This window comes from Cicer arietinum, chromosome 7 (assembly GCF_000331145.2).
Source record: "Cicer arietinum cultivar CDC Frontier isolate Library 1 chromosome 7, Cicar.CDCFrontier_v2.0, whole genome shotgun sequence".
Lineage (NCBI taxonomy): Eukaryota > Viridiplantae > Streptophyta > Magnoliopsida > Fabales > Fabaceae > Cicer > Cicer arietinum.
In genome coordinates, this window is record NC_021166.2 from 13828274 (window position 1) to 13845058 (window position 16785).

Genomic DNA, 16785 nt, shown 5'->3' on the forward strand with positions numbered 1-16785 from the left:
ACAAACACTGCATCAAGACGGAAAATCGAACAACGTCGATTTGAGACGACGAAATCATGAAAAATACATGAAATAAAAACTTAGTATGTGTAGAAACTATTTATTTAGATTAAAATAAACGAAAAAGAACTACATTAGTGATTCCAGATAAAAAATGACCCCAAAATCACTCATTTCAATTAATGAAAAAGAAAAGAAGCTTAGAAAAAATGTGGAGTTATCTATCAAAAAAATTTACAATCGGCTAGTAAGATACAACTAGTTATTCACGTTTATTCTCATTTAAAAGTATAATTTCACCATTTGAATTATTTATCATCTATACTCCTATTCTTTTTTTGTTCATAGATGAAATATTATCACCAAAAACTAATACACGTACACAACTACAAAATATTAGGTTTGAATTCAAGATACGATGAATACTGAATAGTCTAATAATATTAATATTTTATCAGTTAAAACATCTATGCTTATATTCTATACTATATAGAATTGCACTAGAATTTACATTGAAGACAATAAACAAAAACTTTACACTAATTTATGACATGCCTAACTCTACGAAAAAATATTTAATTTGGATAATTAATTAATATGTTGGCAAATTCAAAAAAAAACAATACATGCCAAAATATTTTAATATTTATTTATATTTCATTATAATTATATAGGTAAATATCTTATATTTATTATATTAGCTATTTATTAATTAAGAGTCTAATTGATAAGTGGTCAAATTAAGTAATAATGTTAATTAGATTTTTATTTGAATAATTAATTAATATGAGCTCAAATATGAGTGAATGCCACTCATAGCCCATTTAAAAATAATGAAAACTTAATTGATCATTTTTCTATATATATGCTATAGTCTTCAATATATTATATACAGCATATTTTCTCCGCATTTGAAAAGTATCAAAGACATAAGGAGTTCAAATTCAAGAATAAGTATTTGTCATCCGTCTCTCTTTATGTTTCAGGATCTATGCTTAAAGATTATCTATGACCACCATTGAGAAATTATCAAAATGAAATATACTTCGTATCTATAATAAATCAATATGTTATAGATCCTAAAATAATAAAGATTTTATGTTTATCATACTTATTTACAATTAAGTTTCCCCGATAGAGGAGTATATGTAATCATGTAAATATGTAATAGCATGTCTTGAATGATCAATTAGTAAATTAATTACAATAATATATTCATATTATATATATATATATATATATAATTGAAATTTATTTACATTGAACAAACTACATTTAAAAATTAAACTAAAATATTTTACAATAAAAGAACCTTTGTGAATTTATATTTGATGATTTCAATTTTAAGTCTAACCTTCCTAATTTTTTTTTAAGTCTAACCTACAATCACATGCAGATGTAGTGGGAGAAATTTATCCGGATAAAGTGAAAAAGAAACGATGCAAAAATAAATAAAAAAAGACAAAGTTTATCATCCTCACAATTCTTAAGAAGCAAAGATATTGGAATAGACACGCTTTCGTTCTTCAAAGTGATAAGTTCTCACATTTTTTATCGGAAGAATGAAAATTTAGAAAAAAAACTCTTGAATGAAGTCACGTTAATTAAAATTGACCTAAACGTTAAATCTCATCTACAAAACGGTTAAATTTAATGACATGTAGTATTAAATAAAACAACATGTATCATTTATAAAATTTGAACACACTAATCCATGAATTAAAATTGAATAAAATTTAATGTTTTTCATCTTCTCGAATAGAAGAAATACTAAACCTCATTCCTTAATTTTCGATCTAAAATTAAACTACATGGCAAAGTTGGGCAATATTATTAACACAAGCATCATGGTCCCAAACTTGAGAAACAATAAACACAAAAAATAGTTGGTACTTTTAAACAATAAAAAGGACTTATTCATACTCAATCAATCTTTACTTTGAGGTTACCAAAACATAATATATTCACTTTATTTTTTATTTTGGGGTTTTAAACTCTTCACACTCTTAAGAAGTGAGGCCTTATTTTTCTTTTACAGTTAGGTTTATAGTATTAAGAGTTTATAATCAAAAAAACAAGAAAACTTTGTGATAAAGGTTTTGTAAAATCTTCTAAAATGTTAATTGGTAAAAGATTTGGAGTTGGTTGGACGTATTTACCAAAATAAGCCAATCATTTTTTTGAAATATCCGCATAGAAATATTATGCTAATGAAGAATCGATGTTTCATAGAAGAAGGAAGATGTAAAACATTAAATTTTATGCCATTGCATACTTTGGATTAATGGTTTTGTGGATGAGGTTTATCGTTAGAGACTATTAATTTTAATTTACGGAATATACAATCACGAGGCTTTTTTTTTTCATAGATGAAAGTGAATGTTTACTAAAAAATTATGACATCTATTTGTAATGCTTTATTAATGATTTGAAATGGAGAAACTAAAATAGAAAGAAAGTAGAAGTGATGGAAAAAAAATCAAAATTTGATGAAGACCGAAAAGGAAATTGGGTAAAAATAAAATGAAAAGAATAAATGATATTTTCATAGTCACACAGCCACTGCCCATATTCTCTTTTTTGAGTTAAATTAAATTTTAAAATTTTATCCGTTGGACCATGTTCAACGCCGTTTGTTATGTTGGATATGGGTTTGAATTCGGGATTTTATAATTGTGAGTGATTTTTTTTTTTTACCATTTTATCTAAATATTAAAGAAAAAAAAATCAAAATTTGATAATTTTTTTAATTTCTATAAAATCATCTTAAAAATAGTTTTGGTTTATCTTGAAACGTGTTTAATTGTCTTTCAATTTTAAGTTTTTTAATAATTTTTAGCAAATATGCTTAGAGCACTATTAAAAGTTGTTCTACAATAATTTAAAATTTTTAAATTTGTGATAAATTAAATATAATTTTTTAAATATTATAAATTCAAAATAAAAGAAAGTAACAAAATATAGACCTAAAACATGAATTTTGAGATCATTTATGTGGATATACTTTGTATAATATTATAAACATACTTGTAAAAAAATCTTACAAAAATATATGTTATCGTTCCACTAGAGATTAAAATTATTTATAATAATTTTTGTAGAAACTAAAATTTATCATTTCTTTTAAAGGGACTAAAATATATATATAATGAAATTTAAAACTAGTCTTTCCTCTTTTTTTTTTTACATCTAATCATAGATATCATAGTTGCATACAATTAAAATCATTGAGAAACGTTGAATAATAATAATAATTTTCAGCTATTAAAAGAAAAATTCATTGGACTTTTTAAAAAAATTCAAGTGAGAAAGTCTCATCTCTATGTGACAATGCGTACTATGTTTTAATTTTAAGCATTCAAATACATATATTAAATAATCAACTTTTTTTTATTTTATATAATTTTGTCTCAAATAAATACTAGTGTACTTAATTATTATGAATTTAAAAAATAATGAAATTAACTGCACTATTACTTTGTTCAAAATTGGAATATTATTTGATATCTCATTTATTGATAACTTGATCAAATTGAGTAATAATGAGTACGCTTGAAGGAGGGTGTTTATCAATGAGTACGCTTGAGTAATAATGAGTACTCAAATATTAAGAATCATTTTCATTTCATGTATTTGTTTTATTGCAGGTCTATTAACAACCATCTTATAATTATTAAAATGATTAAAAAGAATCTTTTTATTTGTCGCATCTTCTTGTATATTTTTAGTAAAATTTTCTCATGTAAATGTAATTGTCATTTTTTTCATTTTCCACGCTCTCTAATTTTTACAATAGTCTCGTTGTCTTTGTCCATTAACTTTAAAATATTCAATAGATAATCAACCTTCAAGATTGTTAGGAGAAACTACATCTTCTTTCTTTTACTAATGAATGAAATTAATTTCCACCATTAAATATGTTTAAATAAAGTTACTCCAATTTACACCTTTAATATTGATGTCATTGTTATATAAAAAATAAAATAAAAATTGAGAATTAATATCGTGATAATGGTTAGTATTGTATAAAACAATTTTAAAGTGTGAGTATCACACTAAATTCTATATTCGATTTATCATCATCAATTTAATTAATAATTTATATTTTAAAAACTTTAGCGTAATTTGTACAAACACAGCAAAACTATCATTCAATAATATTTTACATAAGATATTTCCTACTCTTAATCTTTTCTATTAATAGACAAGAAAATGATGATTTGGAGTATAATGAAATATATATTGGCTTTTAATATTTGGCTATAAGTTCATATGTTTCAATCACTAGGGACCATGGTACAACAAGTGTGTGGAATTTTGTCATAGTGCACTATCAACTACATTGGCAGTGAAGATAAGTAGAGAAGGAAGATGGCTAGCCAAACAGAAAGAAGGTTCCAAAGACAAAACATGCAATCCAAAACCAACTTGGTGGAGCATATAAGTTTTTTTTTTTTTATAAATAAATTAGACTAATTCTTACATAATTTATTTGTATGTAAGTCGTTAAATAAAAAGTTAACAGATTTTTATGAGGACTTTTAAATAGAACACTTTTGTGATAGTAAATAGAACCCTTTTTCTTAAAAAAATATTTTTGAATTTTTTTCCTAGCTTCTAAAACAAACAAATATATAGCAAGCATTTTTTTCAATTTATTGAAGCTGGATATGGAGAGGATTAATAAGAAAGCATTTATGTAAGTTTTTAAAAATCATCATAACAATAACGTGATATCGATCTCCATTTATTGTTTTCAACTATATATAATTTATATAGTTGCATCTCATTCTCTCTTCAGCGCTAGAAAGTAGAAACAACTTAATTACCCATAAGTACTTTCAAAATATAACCTAGAAACGTTTATTAATTAAGTTGATTATTCAAATGTGTGATAATTTTTAATTTTGTAATTTTTATTAGTAGAAAATTAAGAAATGAAAAAAGAGGCAGATAAATAAGGGAATATGATAGACATTCTAACGTGGCCCAGATGGTGTGTCGCCGTCGGAACAGATGTAGTGTTGCTGACTCCAAAACGTGGTGTGGACCTTCTGCCTTTATTGTTGAAATTAAAATAAAAAATGCCCTCCAAAAAGAAAATAGCATGTTATTTTATTTTATATATATATAGTAAATAATAAATTACTATAAATAAAAAATACTTGTTGATTAAATCTTTGATGTTTTTTTACAACACTGCTGTGTAATATGGATAGTTTTTCACCAAGTATCACAAAAGTCAAACTATTAAGAAAAATTAACTATACATCTAAGGTTATATGTTGAAATAGTCAATCAAATTAAAAGTATATATTAACTTTCTTGTGTTTTGATGATAAATTTTATTGTAATATTTTACTTTTTTTAAAATCAATGTTTCTCTATGTGTATACGCGGAGATTAATCTTTACCAATAACTAAGATTCATTTAGTGGTCTATTTGAAAGTTTAGTAGGAGAGAGAAAAAGAAGATTTACAAAAAGAAACAAATGAGGAAAAGGAAAGGTATCGAACGATTGTCCTCCAATTGATCGAGATTTTTTTCTTCATAGTACAAAATCCCTCAAGTATGGGAGAACACACAAAAAAAAATGTTTTGGAAATGTATTTATAATAATTTTAACAAATAAAAATATCTTAATCATAAGCATTACTTATCATTCTCTATAGAGAATACTTTCTTAAATAAAATAGAAGATTTCTCTCATTTTCTCTCTTGAGGCTTTATTTTTTTCTCCCCTCCAAACTTTTAAAGAGAGTTTAAGACTTCACATAGGAGTCTATGAGGAGATGAGGACTTTGAAAAATTAAAGGAGAAAAGAAAAAGTGGAGGAAGAATAGTTCTCCATCGAATGTGGAGTCTCATTTTTTTCACAATACAAAATCTCGCAAATTTGGAGAATTCAAAAAGTGTATTAGAAGAGGATTTTTTAGTGTTTAGATAAAAAAATTCAAAAAAATTCATCTATAATAATCTTAAAATTAAAATATATTAGTCATATGCATTCCCTTTTTATTCTCTACAAAAAAGATACTCTCTCAAACAAGGTGGAAGATTTCTCTCTCCTTGCATCTTGCAAAGGTTGTCTCATTTCCTCCCCTCCAAACTCTGAAATGCAGCCTAAGTGTCTCTTTGGTTCAACATAAGGAAGAAGACATTTTAATGGAGAGTAATAGATATGTGTTTGATTTAAAAAATTGAAAAGGGAGAAGAGTTATTTTAATTAAATTTATGTTTAGTTCAAGGGAAATTGGGAAATTTTTAATGGCTTATAAGTTATTTTGATCTCCACCACTTAAAATCCCCCAAAATGAAAAAGGAAAAATATATATAAATATATATATATATATATATATATAAAAGAAATTTTGCTTCGATCTTCCTCTTAAAAGTTGAACAAAACCAAAAAAATTTAAAATATTTTCTCTCATCCCTTCAAAATTTCTCCAACCACCCTAGGATATTTTTGGAAGGTTAGTTTTGGAGGGATAAGTCTATATTTTAAAATATATATGAGATTTCAAAAACAAAAACAAAATTGAAATAACTTGATAATTGATCATATAACATCTCATTTTCACTTAATTTATTTTAAGAACTATTTTGTAGTTTTTTATTTATTTATTTTGCAATAATGTAGCTTCCTTAATAAGATATCCCTTCTTGTTTCAGCTTGGCCCAAGGCTCAACTCGAATGTACTCGTCCACTTCGACCCAATATGATGATCGAATGCGAAAGTCTTAGGGTTTTTTGGACTCGCAACCAGACCTAACCTAACAGTCACAAAACGTGACCATGCCAAAATTTTGCATTTAAAGTCATTTAAGGCTCTTGCCCCGCACACATTGAGACCATCACCTATATAAATAATGCCTTTAACATCGGTAAATGTATTTTTTTTTTACCTAACCTTACCTTTCGCTCTCCTTAAATAGTTACTTTGTTGGATGTCAGAGTATTTGCAGGTACCACCTCACCTCCAGATACAAATCATCATTCAAGTATCAAAGTCGGCTATCCAGCTCGGTCCAATTCGGATCACCTTTTTTCCCCTCCAAAATCCAACACTTTAACATATCTTAAGGGTCTGCTTGAGAGTTTATGAGGGGAAGAGGAGAACTTTGGAAAAAAATAAAGGATGAAGTGGAAGGAATAAATGACTCTAGGAGCGGAGTTATTTGAGGATTTATTTATTTTCATAATACAAAATTCTCATAATTTTGGGAGAACTCAAAAAATGTATTGAATGAAAGTTTTAGAGGATTGTATAATTTCATCCAACATTTTCTATAGTGTTATACTACTTTATTAATCATAAGCATTCTCTCGAATAAAGTGTAATATTTATCTTTATCTCCTTCTCTTTCACTCTCCCAAAACCCTCCCTTCCAAACTCATAAATGAATTAAGCCTTTGTTTGTTTGTACGGTGGCATTGGTGTGACCTGCGGTGAAATATATTCTAAACATTGGAGCTTTTAGGTTAACGTATTTTGTGTACAATATTCGATGGGGTAAATGCAACTTTAGACGGATAGTAAGTTTAAGAGCGATTTTTTTTTCAATATATATATTTTTATATGTATCTCAATGATCAACCCTTTATCAAATCGTTAACAATTCTAAATACTTTCACTTGTGTCACGCCACATTGATTTGATAGTTTTCTTTAGGTTCCATTTAGAGTTTGGAGGGGAGAGTTTTGAGTGAAGAGAAGTAAAAGAAAAAATATATAAAAAAAATCACTTTTTTTAGAGAGTGTTTATGTAGAGATTGATAAATGAATGATTATGATTAATATATTTTTAATATTAAGAGTATTGTAATAACATAGATTGAATTGAATTTGAAGAATTTATCAAAGTCCTCCGTAATCTTCCTCCAATGCATTTTTTTAGTATGGTTTTTGACTTAAAATATATATTTTCTTTAATAGTTATAACAAACTTTGAGAAAACTGAATTTAAGTAAATCATAATTCTTTAAATTAAGAACCATAAGAAAAATATTTAAGGAAATGCACATAAATTTTGTCCTTTTTAAATTCTCCAAATTACATGGATTTTGTATTATGCATAAAAATAAACCTTCAAAATTCTCTCTCCAAAACCCTCTATTATTTCTACTTCATCCTTCTTATTTTTTCAAAGCCCTTTCATAATCTCATCTCCTCTTAAACTCTCATACATACATAATGTTTAATGAATCAAAGAGAATAGAGTGATGTTTCATTATAAGGAGACCGTACTAACGAACCGGCCCAGAAATTTTGAGGATTGGTTCGTGGATCTCACTAAATGGGCTATATATCCTCAAAGAAAGAAAGAAAAAAGTGTCATGTTTATTAAATCACATCACATAAAGCATAGACAGTGGCATTGGATTCCGCAATTTGTCGCTACCATAGGGAAGAAGAGTTTATGAAAACGACAAGTGGTTGCGGTTTTGTATTGCATATTATTTATGGGACCAAGCCACTATTAACGTTAGGAAAAAATTCCCAAAACGCAAATGCAAATCACGAAGTTATGCGCAATCATTGTTTGCATGAGGAACCTCAAATTATTGAAAATGTGGAACCAATTTGAATATGCAATTTCTTGTACATTAGTAGTTATTACTAAAAATATTATCAACACCAGCCAGGTCCTAATAAGTTTAACATAAGTTATGTTAGTTACAAAAACTGTATCCTATAATTTTTCCATTAATTTTTTTATCTGTGCATGCTGCCTACAAGCTGTGATTTCGTGTTTGTACCTCACAGCCTCCGTGAATTCTGCAATTCAACCCACTTTGTCCTTTGATTTGTAATTCCATTCATCATTTGCTTCTTACTTTTTGATCTATTCTTTTCTTTTTTTGTAATTAAAAAAATTAGATTAGTTGGATATATATTCTTCCTATTGTGACATATTGGGACATAAACAAAAAGCATTATAGAGGTAGAATGTTTTTTTACTAATAATTCAGTGTCATATTGTGACAACTAAATGGTTTTTTCTTTTATTTTATTGGATGTTAAATAACTAGAGATATTTCAACCATATGATGGATAGTATATACTAGTATTTGTTATTCCATTTTTTCTGGGGCGGATTCACGTAGTAAAATTTTTTATTTTTGAGTAATGTTGTTGAAATATAAAATTTGATATAAAATGAGACATAAATTTAATATTGTATAAAATGCGAAAGTTTTTCTATCCCGTTAAATTTAACTTTGGTTCCAAAAAACTTAGAAAAATGTTTCTAGATAACGTGTTTTAGAAAATTCGATCTTTGTATAAAGAAAAACTTTTTTAAAGTTTTCCATAACATAAATGTGTTTCCGCAACACCATTATGTACGTGAACATTCAAAAAATTTGTTCTAAATTTTTTTTCTTCAAGTTTTTTAGAATATAAATTTGTTCCAAAAAATATGAAGAAAACAAATTTCCGAACAAAAATATTTTTAGAAAATTTAAAATTTGTATTATTAATTTTTTTAAAAAGCTTTCTAAACACATTTCATGTTTTCCGAAATATATACATATACCAAAAATTGTAACATTTGATTTTTTTTTAAATAAAATTTAATTTAATTTTTTTTTACATATCCGATAGAAATATAAAGTAGGGTATTTTTTTTACGCCTAACATATAAATAATAATATATTTATGAAGCTTAATGTAAGTGACAAATAATACAAATATCGGTATTGTTAGATTGAATATCGTGTTTCGAATTTAAACTTAAAATTTTACAATTATATGCAAATTTATTTATCATTCTATTAAAAAAATAAAATATTAATATATTTCTTCTTTTAGCTAAGTTTGTTGGCATAAAAAGGTACATGGATGTTAATTCTTCTAGTGACACAAGAGTTTGGATAGATAGAATTAAAAAGTTAATCAAATAAATTTTTGTTTGTTCCTCTCACTTTTTATATTCTTTTCATAGATATGTATCACCCTACCATAGGTTTGAAAATTTTGTAGTTAACAATTACAGTGTAATACATACACGTTTTGAGTATTTTCGAGTTGTAATGAGGCTTAGGTAATGGTATGATATTTTTTGAATAGTAGGTTTTTACTACTTGAAGTTAGGTACACATTTTCAAATTATTTTATCTCTTTTTTTTTCTTTATATTTTTATTGTGGAGATTTTCAAACAACGACAAAAGAATCAAGAAGATGTTATTTGTCAAAGTTCACAAACTAATAATTTATTTTCTTTTTATTTTGATTTTATTTTCTATTTATTTTTTGTTGATATTTTTTATTTTATTTTTGAGAACCATCACCCCAAACTTAAAAAGTTGATATTCCATGAGCAACACAAAACTTAGAACTTTATCAAGACGAGACAAAAGTTTTTCTACCTAACTTCAACAAATGTGATTTAATTAAAGTCAAGTATTTGACTTGTAGTGTGACTAGTAACCGAAAGAAAATGACAAGACTCAAAGGAGCTAGTAAAGGATAACATTCGAACAAAGTAGTTAGAAAGGCTCAAAGGACCAAATAAAATTGCCTAGTGGATGCATAAGTCACAAGTGATGCAAGTCATAATTACTGCAAATTCTGAAGAGATAACACATGTTTTGATAATCACACAACAAAGAATTAAAGTACTTATGCTTAAAAACTCACAGTTATAATAATAAGAGAGAGTATGAACTATCAAAATTAGGCCAAACATATCACAACAAGATTTATTTTTATTTCAATTTTTATTTATTTTTTAAATGGCAAGTGAGACTTCGACAACCAAAGAGTAATCTACAATGCATGCACTAGTGAAACTCGTCAAATTGAGTAATGACATGAGTAAAGAAATAGAATTTAAATTTCAAAATCTCAAACAGAAAGTTTAAGACCAACTAAAGTTATTACAGGTTCTTCATCATAAGTGCACATTCAATTAAAGAACAAAAGCTTACTCGACTAACAAAAATAAATAAAGCAAAAGGAAATGAAACTTCTCTTAGTTGAGTAATTCAAGAGGCATTGTTTGGGGTACTCTATTCTTGTACCATTGTAGTCACCAATATGTTGGTGAGGTGAGAATAAATCAAAATAAAACATGTCTCCCGATATCTATTGAAATGAAGCGAAAGCTCGATAGAGATTTATCTATCCCAATACTATTTTGGTCTGTCTGCCTCACTAGTCGATCATCAATTATTCCATCATAGCTTTCAACCTTCCAAATCTTTCCTCAATGGAAAACTTTGATAGATGTTGAAAATAGTCATGTGGCTGTAGAGGATCAAAATGTTCCTCCGTCTTTCACTTGCCAATGTTCTCAAAGTCATAAGCAACAAGCAATATTATAAAAATTTAACCAAATAAGCTCAATTTGAGGGTTACATATATTATAGGTCAAATTACACTCATCTCCTTCAAAGTCTTCTTAAAAAACACAAACACCCACTTTGATATTGAAGTAAAGACATGCCTCCCTGATTTTGTATCAAATTGACAAACACCACCCTATCATTGTAACACCGTTTAATCTCCATTAACCTCCACCTTACCTCATTGTTGAAAATTCTCTTTCCACGGTTGCACGATAAATTCCCTTTTTATTAAGTTCATTGCAAGTATATGAAACTGAGTTTTAAAATTGTTTGGTTTCTTCAATTCGAATACGCCTTCAATTTTTCTATAAGCTAAATAATCATATTTAAAAGAAAAATATAACAAATAAAGAAGAAGTGTCATGTTGAACAACAACATAATATGCAATACAGTGTCGATGCACAAAGGACTCAAAGAATAGAAAAAGGATGGACTAATTTTTTCCAGAATTTTTAAGTGGATTTTAGTGTTATATAACTTGAAATTTGCATCGGCAATGAAATTAAATTTGATTTTCTCATTAATTTTGTCTGATTCGAAATTGATCAAAAATACTTTAGAGCAAAGAAGTAGGGCTTAGATTTTTTATTTTAATGGAAAAAATAGATACAAAAATGATTAAATATATCTTTTTAATTATTTGTTTGTCCGACTGAAGTTTGACGGTGCTAGAAAGATGAGAGGTTAGTGTTGGAAAGATTAGAAGGGATATTTGTGTTGTTTAAGAAAATATCAAATGTATTTATTCTATGTAAATATAAGATTATACTTTTATAAGTAAATGCATATGAATATTGTCATTGTTCACACTAAAATTGCGATTGCCACTGCAATAAAATGTATAAAACGAACATTACGTTTCCTACTATTCTTATTCGCGTGGTTGTTCCTGCAGGTCAATGGGAACATGTATCTACATGTATTTATATTATACTAATCTTAATAAATTATATACCAAATTATATGAATTTAAATAAATTATACACTTATAATGTACTATACTATATTATTAAATCAACTATTTATTAATTTGTTCAATCAATATTCTAGCTGCAATGTGGTACTCGTAATGGTTAAGGACATAAAGATAGTACGTTCCTTTAGAAAATAGAAGTTGCTCAAAACACAAGATCCAATCGCTCCTGATGCTGAATGTGATCCTCTTAAACAAAATCATGTTGTTGTTTCTCCTACTACATGTGATCCTCGTACATAGGAATCTGATGCAGTGCGTGTTGCTGGTCCTAACTAAACTTAGGCTGAATATCGTCCTCATGTTGTTCCTCTTACTAATGCTCAATCTTAGATTGTGCCTCTTGGTACATCTATTTGTTTCTCCTTCTTTTCTCAACAATTACTTTTTGTCAAATTGCGTAAGAGGTTGAACTCGAGAATATTATATAATGTTTTTTTATCCTCTGATTTCCGTTAAAAAAAATTAACAATGTAGAAAAAAGTGTAAAAAAAATTAAATCATAAAAATTTATTTTTCCAATTTTTCGATGGTTACTTTCCGAACCAGAAAATTTAAAAAACAAATTTTCTTATAGTTATTTTTAATTGAAATTTTTTCCAATTTACAAAATAATTATAAAAAAATTCAAAAAAAATGAATTTTATTTTAAATTTTTTTTAAAAAAAAGTTACTTTTTTTACGGCCATACCGTACAAATTTTTTTAGTTTTAATATTAACTCTGTGTATTTTAAAAAGTGTATGGAAAAAAATTAACGTTTAATTGTAGTTTTAGTCCCTCTATTTTTACTAATTCACGAAATTGATCTATCTATTTTAAAAGTCGACAGTTTTGGTTTCTCACTCTAATTTTTTAACTAAAAACTGATGACGTGATATGGTTTAAATAATGTGATATATGATAATGATTAACATTCATTAAATTGGAATAAAATGCCGTAAAAATTTAAGTTTTAATTTCGAAATTTTTTCATATTTTTAATTTAATCAGTAACATGAATAATTAATGCATTTAAATGATTATACATCATATAATTGTATGTCATGTCATTAATAATATATTAAATAGTTATTTTTCAATTTAAAAATCTGAAAGAAAAAAAAAGACTAAAATTAAAAACTTTTAAAATAGAGTGACTAATTTCATGAATCAGTACAAATAAAGAACTAAAAAGCCCAAAAATTAAAAATGTAGATATAGGTCGAAATTTTCCAAATTGTAACGCTCAGGCCCAAGAAAAGCCCAAAAACCTAAAACCCTGATCTCAAGACCGCATTGCAAAGAGAGAGGACCGCATGGCACAGTGGTCGCGCTCCGCCGCCGGCCACCTCCGAACATTGGAGGCAAACCGTCAATACTTATCAGCACTCCGCCGTAGCCATTACCACACAATCCAAGCAATTCCGAGAGAATGTACTGGAAGCAAAGTTGCCGCCAGAGATAGAATGCAAGGTCGAATACCTGCCGTCGTTTTCTTCCAGAACCTTCTCGACAAAAACTCCGACTCTCGATCCACGTCGAGGAAGCATTTGCTCACCGTCGAGAAGAAACAGATTAAAGCCGTACTCAATGAAATCGAAGTTCCTTTCTTCTGCTCCACACGTTTTCCGCTACAAATCCGTGCTGGATCCGGATCCACTCATTTGCTCGAAACTGGAACTGTTCTACCTATCAAGGTTTACTTTCTTTTTTGTCTGTTACATATTTTTTATTTTATTTAAAATTTGAAATTGTGATTTTAGATTTTGTATATTTGTGGTGTGTAGATTCATAGGGATGAAGAGAGTGGGAATATTTTGAATTTAGTGTTTGTTTGGGCAGAAGACGGTACTGAATTGAAGGTTGATGTGCCTGTTGTTTTCAAAGGGGAAGATGTTTGTCCTGGTCTTCAGAAAGGTAATTCCATTTTTATTTTGAATTTGTTGATCAAATATGTAAACTTAAAGTAACTCTTTCTATGGAGCTTTCAAACCATCAATATTAGTTTAACTCCTTCGTGATGTTTTCTTGTTATATAGAAGGACTGCGGTTAGATTTATTTATTTTGGTAGGGATATTGGGTATTTAATGTTGTTCTACTGCTAATACAATCTAAATATATTACAGGTGGTGTTTTGAATAAGATCAGAACTAGTCTAAAATATCTTTGTCCATCTGAGCACATTCCTTCAAAAATTGAGGTGGATATCAGCAAATTAGATATTGAAGATAAGATATTCATGCGTGATATTGAGGTTCATCCATCCTTGAAACTTCTGAGTAAGAACGAAAACATGCCGATTTGTAAAATAGTTCCAACAAGTTTGGGAAACCAAGCACCAGTTGCTGAGTGATCACTGAAACAACATATGAGATTCGACAAACTGCATTCATCGAGAGAAATGCAGAAGCTTCCAAATAAACAGGATTAACTCCCTGATTTGATGAGATGTTGGCAGTGACAAGTACAAGCACCATAGATGTTAGAACTACTTTGTATTAGACTTCATTGATGTTTCAGTCTAGGTGGATTGATGATTTCTGTTCAATCTTTGGCGGCACTTACAAGCTATTATTATCTATAGACTTGTTGGAACCTTAGCTTTTATTATTTTTAACAATTAAAAATGAATAAAATTTAAATACAGATTATTCGAACAGCATTCTTTCTCCGTGACCGTGACGCATCATGTATTGTTGCCTTGTTTTTGTTTCCCCTATGTTTTGTGATATGATAGAACAGCGGAGTATATGTTAAGAGTGCGACTTTTTGTTCATGTTTTCTCTCTATATTCTTTTTCCTAATTTAAATATTTAACTTTTGTTAAGTAGTGTTTCTGACATTTTTCAAATAATTGTTTTTCGTAATACATAAACAAATATTAATAGAAGTAGGCATGCCTGTCTAATCACATTAAAGCTGCAAGATAAAAAAAATTACATAGAAAGTAAAATAAGAAAGGATAATAACAAATAACAAAAATATCGAATTGCGAAGGATAGATTTAAGAAATATTTGTTTGTTAGTTAACTTTGGAATTGTCTTAATAGTTTGTATAAATTTTGGAGGGAAGAAATTAATAAAGACATGGGAAGGATAAAATCGTTATAGAGTAAAATTTGAAGGGTAGTTGAGTAATAAAACATAAGTTATAAAGTTTTCTTTTCATGAGTCATAAAAGATAAAAATGAAAATTGATTGTATTTTTTTTTTATTAAAAATTAATTATATTAACCAAAATGAAAGTTAAGAATAATAAAATGTTTGAAGAAAAAAAAGTTTGTGATTAAACTTAGTTAAAAAATAAGTATGTCTATTTGTTTTTTATTTTTTTATTTTTGAAGAATAACTAAAGGAGTTTGTTCAATCCATCTAATGCAATATAAATATAACATTTTTTAAAAGTATATAAAAATGTTGTCGATGTCTCTCAAATCTTGTATGCAGTACCTTTGGTATTTAGTCTATAACTTTTTCTATTAAAATCGTTTGGAGTTTATTTTGATACCATTAAAAACTAGACTAAATTTTAGTCGAAATAGACACTGTTTTCACAAAATTAATTGAAATTTGATAGATAAAAATGTTTCCAAATTATACTAAAGTTGTTGCTCTATTTTTACAATCTTTATGTATTATTTTGACAAACTTTACTAATTAGGAACTTAGCTTGAAAGATGAAAATTATATTCATAAATTAGACATTATAAGTTTTTCAATGAGTGGTAGTTTACTCAAGTCGCACTTTTGATATTTTAAATGAATAGTCAAAGTTGAAGTAAATTATACACAAAAAGATTATCACAAAGCTAAGTTAAAAGTGGTGTAACAAGAACTATAAGAACTTGTTTTATGAAAAGCTATAAGTAATTTAATTGCATTGAAAAGCTTACTCCTAGTAATTTAATATTGTGAAGTTTCATAGTTTTATATCAATTTTATAATTTGTAGTGATTTTATGAACTCGGTTGCTTCGTAGAATTTTAGGGGTGTGTTTCAGATAAAAGATAAAGTTTTCTTTTCATGAGTCATAAGAAGTTAAAAGGAAATATAGAAAATATATTAGAAAGTATAATGTTAAATTAAGAAAATAGACATATTATATATATATATATATATATATATATATATTTAAATATTTTTATAATAAAATAGTATTTAATAGCAATGAGCAGAATTTTATTATAAATTCAACCTTCATTGTAACTTGGATGATTGAGACATCAATTATCGTAATTAGACAATTGGTTACAATGTTCTATACTTTCTCGGACTGACTCACATCTGAGAAATGGATTATGCAACCTTCACAATTATAGTGTAAAAATAGTTATGCATCTTATTAATTTATTCTAGCATGCCTAAGTCCATGTATTTAAAACAACTGCAGTTGAGGTGAATAAGTTAACAAAGCTATATAATTGTTTTTATAATTCACATATTATAGAATAAAATTATTAAAGATTATACAT

The 16785-nt window shown here is 27.1% G+C and overlaps 1 protein-coding gene across 1 annotated transcript; it reads left to right on the top strand.

The window, feature by feature from the left end:
• Nucleotides 1-13538: 13538 nt before the first annotated feature.
• Nucleotides 13539-14972, top strand: LOC101506355 (uncharacterized). The gene is made up of 3 exons (XM_004509094.4): nucleotides 13539-14009; nucleotides 14100-14229; nucleotides 14440-14972. Exons 1-3 carry the CDS (start codon nucleotides 13629-13631, stop codon nucleotides 14664-14666), a joined length of 738 nt encoding a protein of 245 aa, XP_004509151.1. The 5' UTR covers nucleotides 13539-13628; the 3' UTR covers nucleotides 14667-14972.
• The last annotated feature ends 1813 nt before the right edge of the window (nucleotides 14973-16785 follow it).

Bases quoted from the DNA above. Each gene is read 5' to 3' on its own strand.
- LOC101506355 (XM_004509094.4), top strand. From the start codon at position 13,629: ATGGCACAGTGGTCGCGCTCCGCCGCCGGCCACCTCCGAACATTGGAG. The intron at 14,010-14,099 runs GTTTACTTTCTT...TGTGGTGTGTAG, and splicing joins GAACTGTTCTACCTATCAAG to ATTCATAGGGATGAAGAGAG. The intron at 14,230-14,439 runs GTAATTCCATTT...AATATATTACAG, and splicing joins TTGTCCTGGTCTTCAGAAAG to GTGGTGTTTTGAATAAGATC.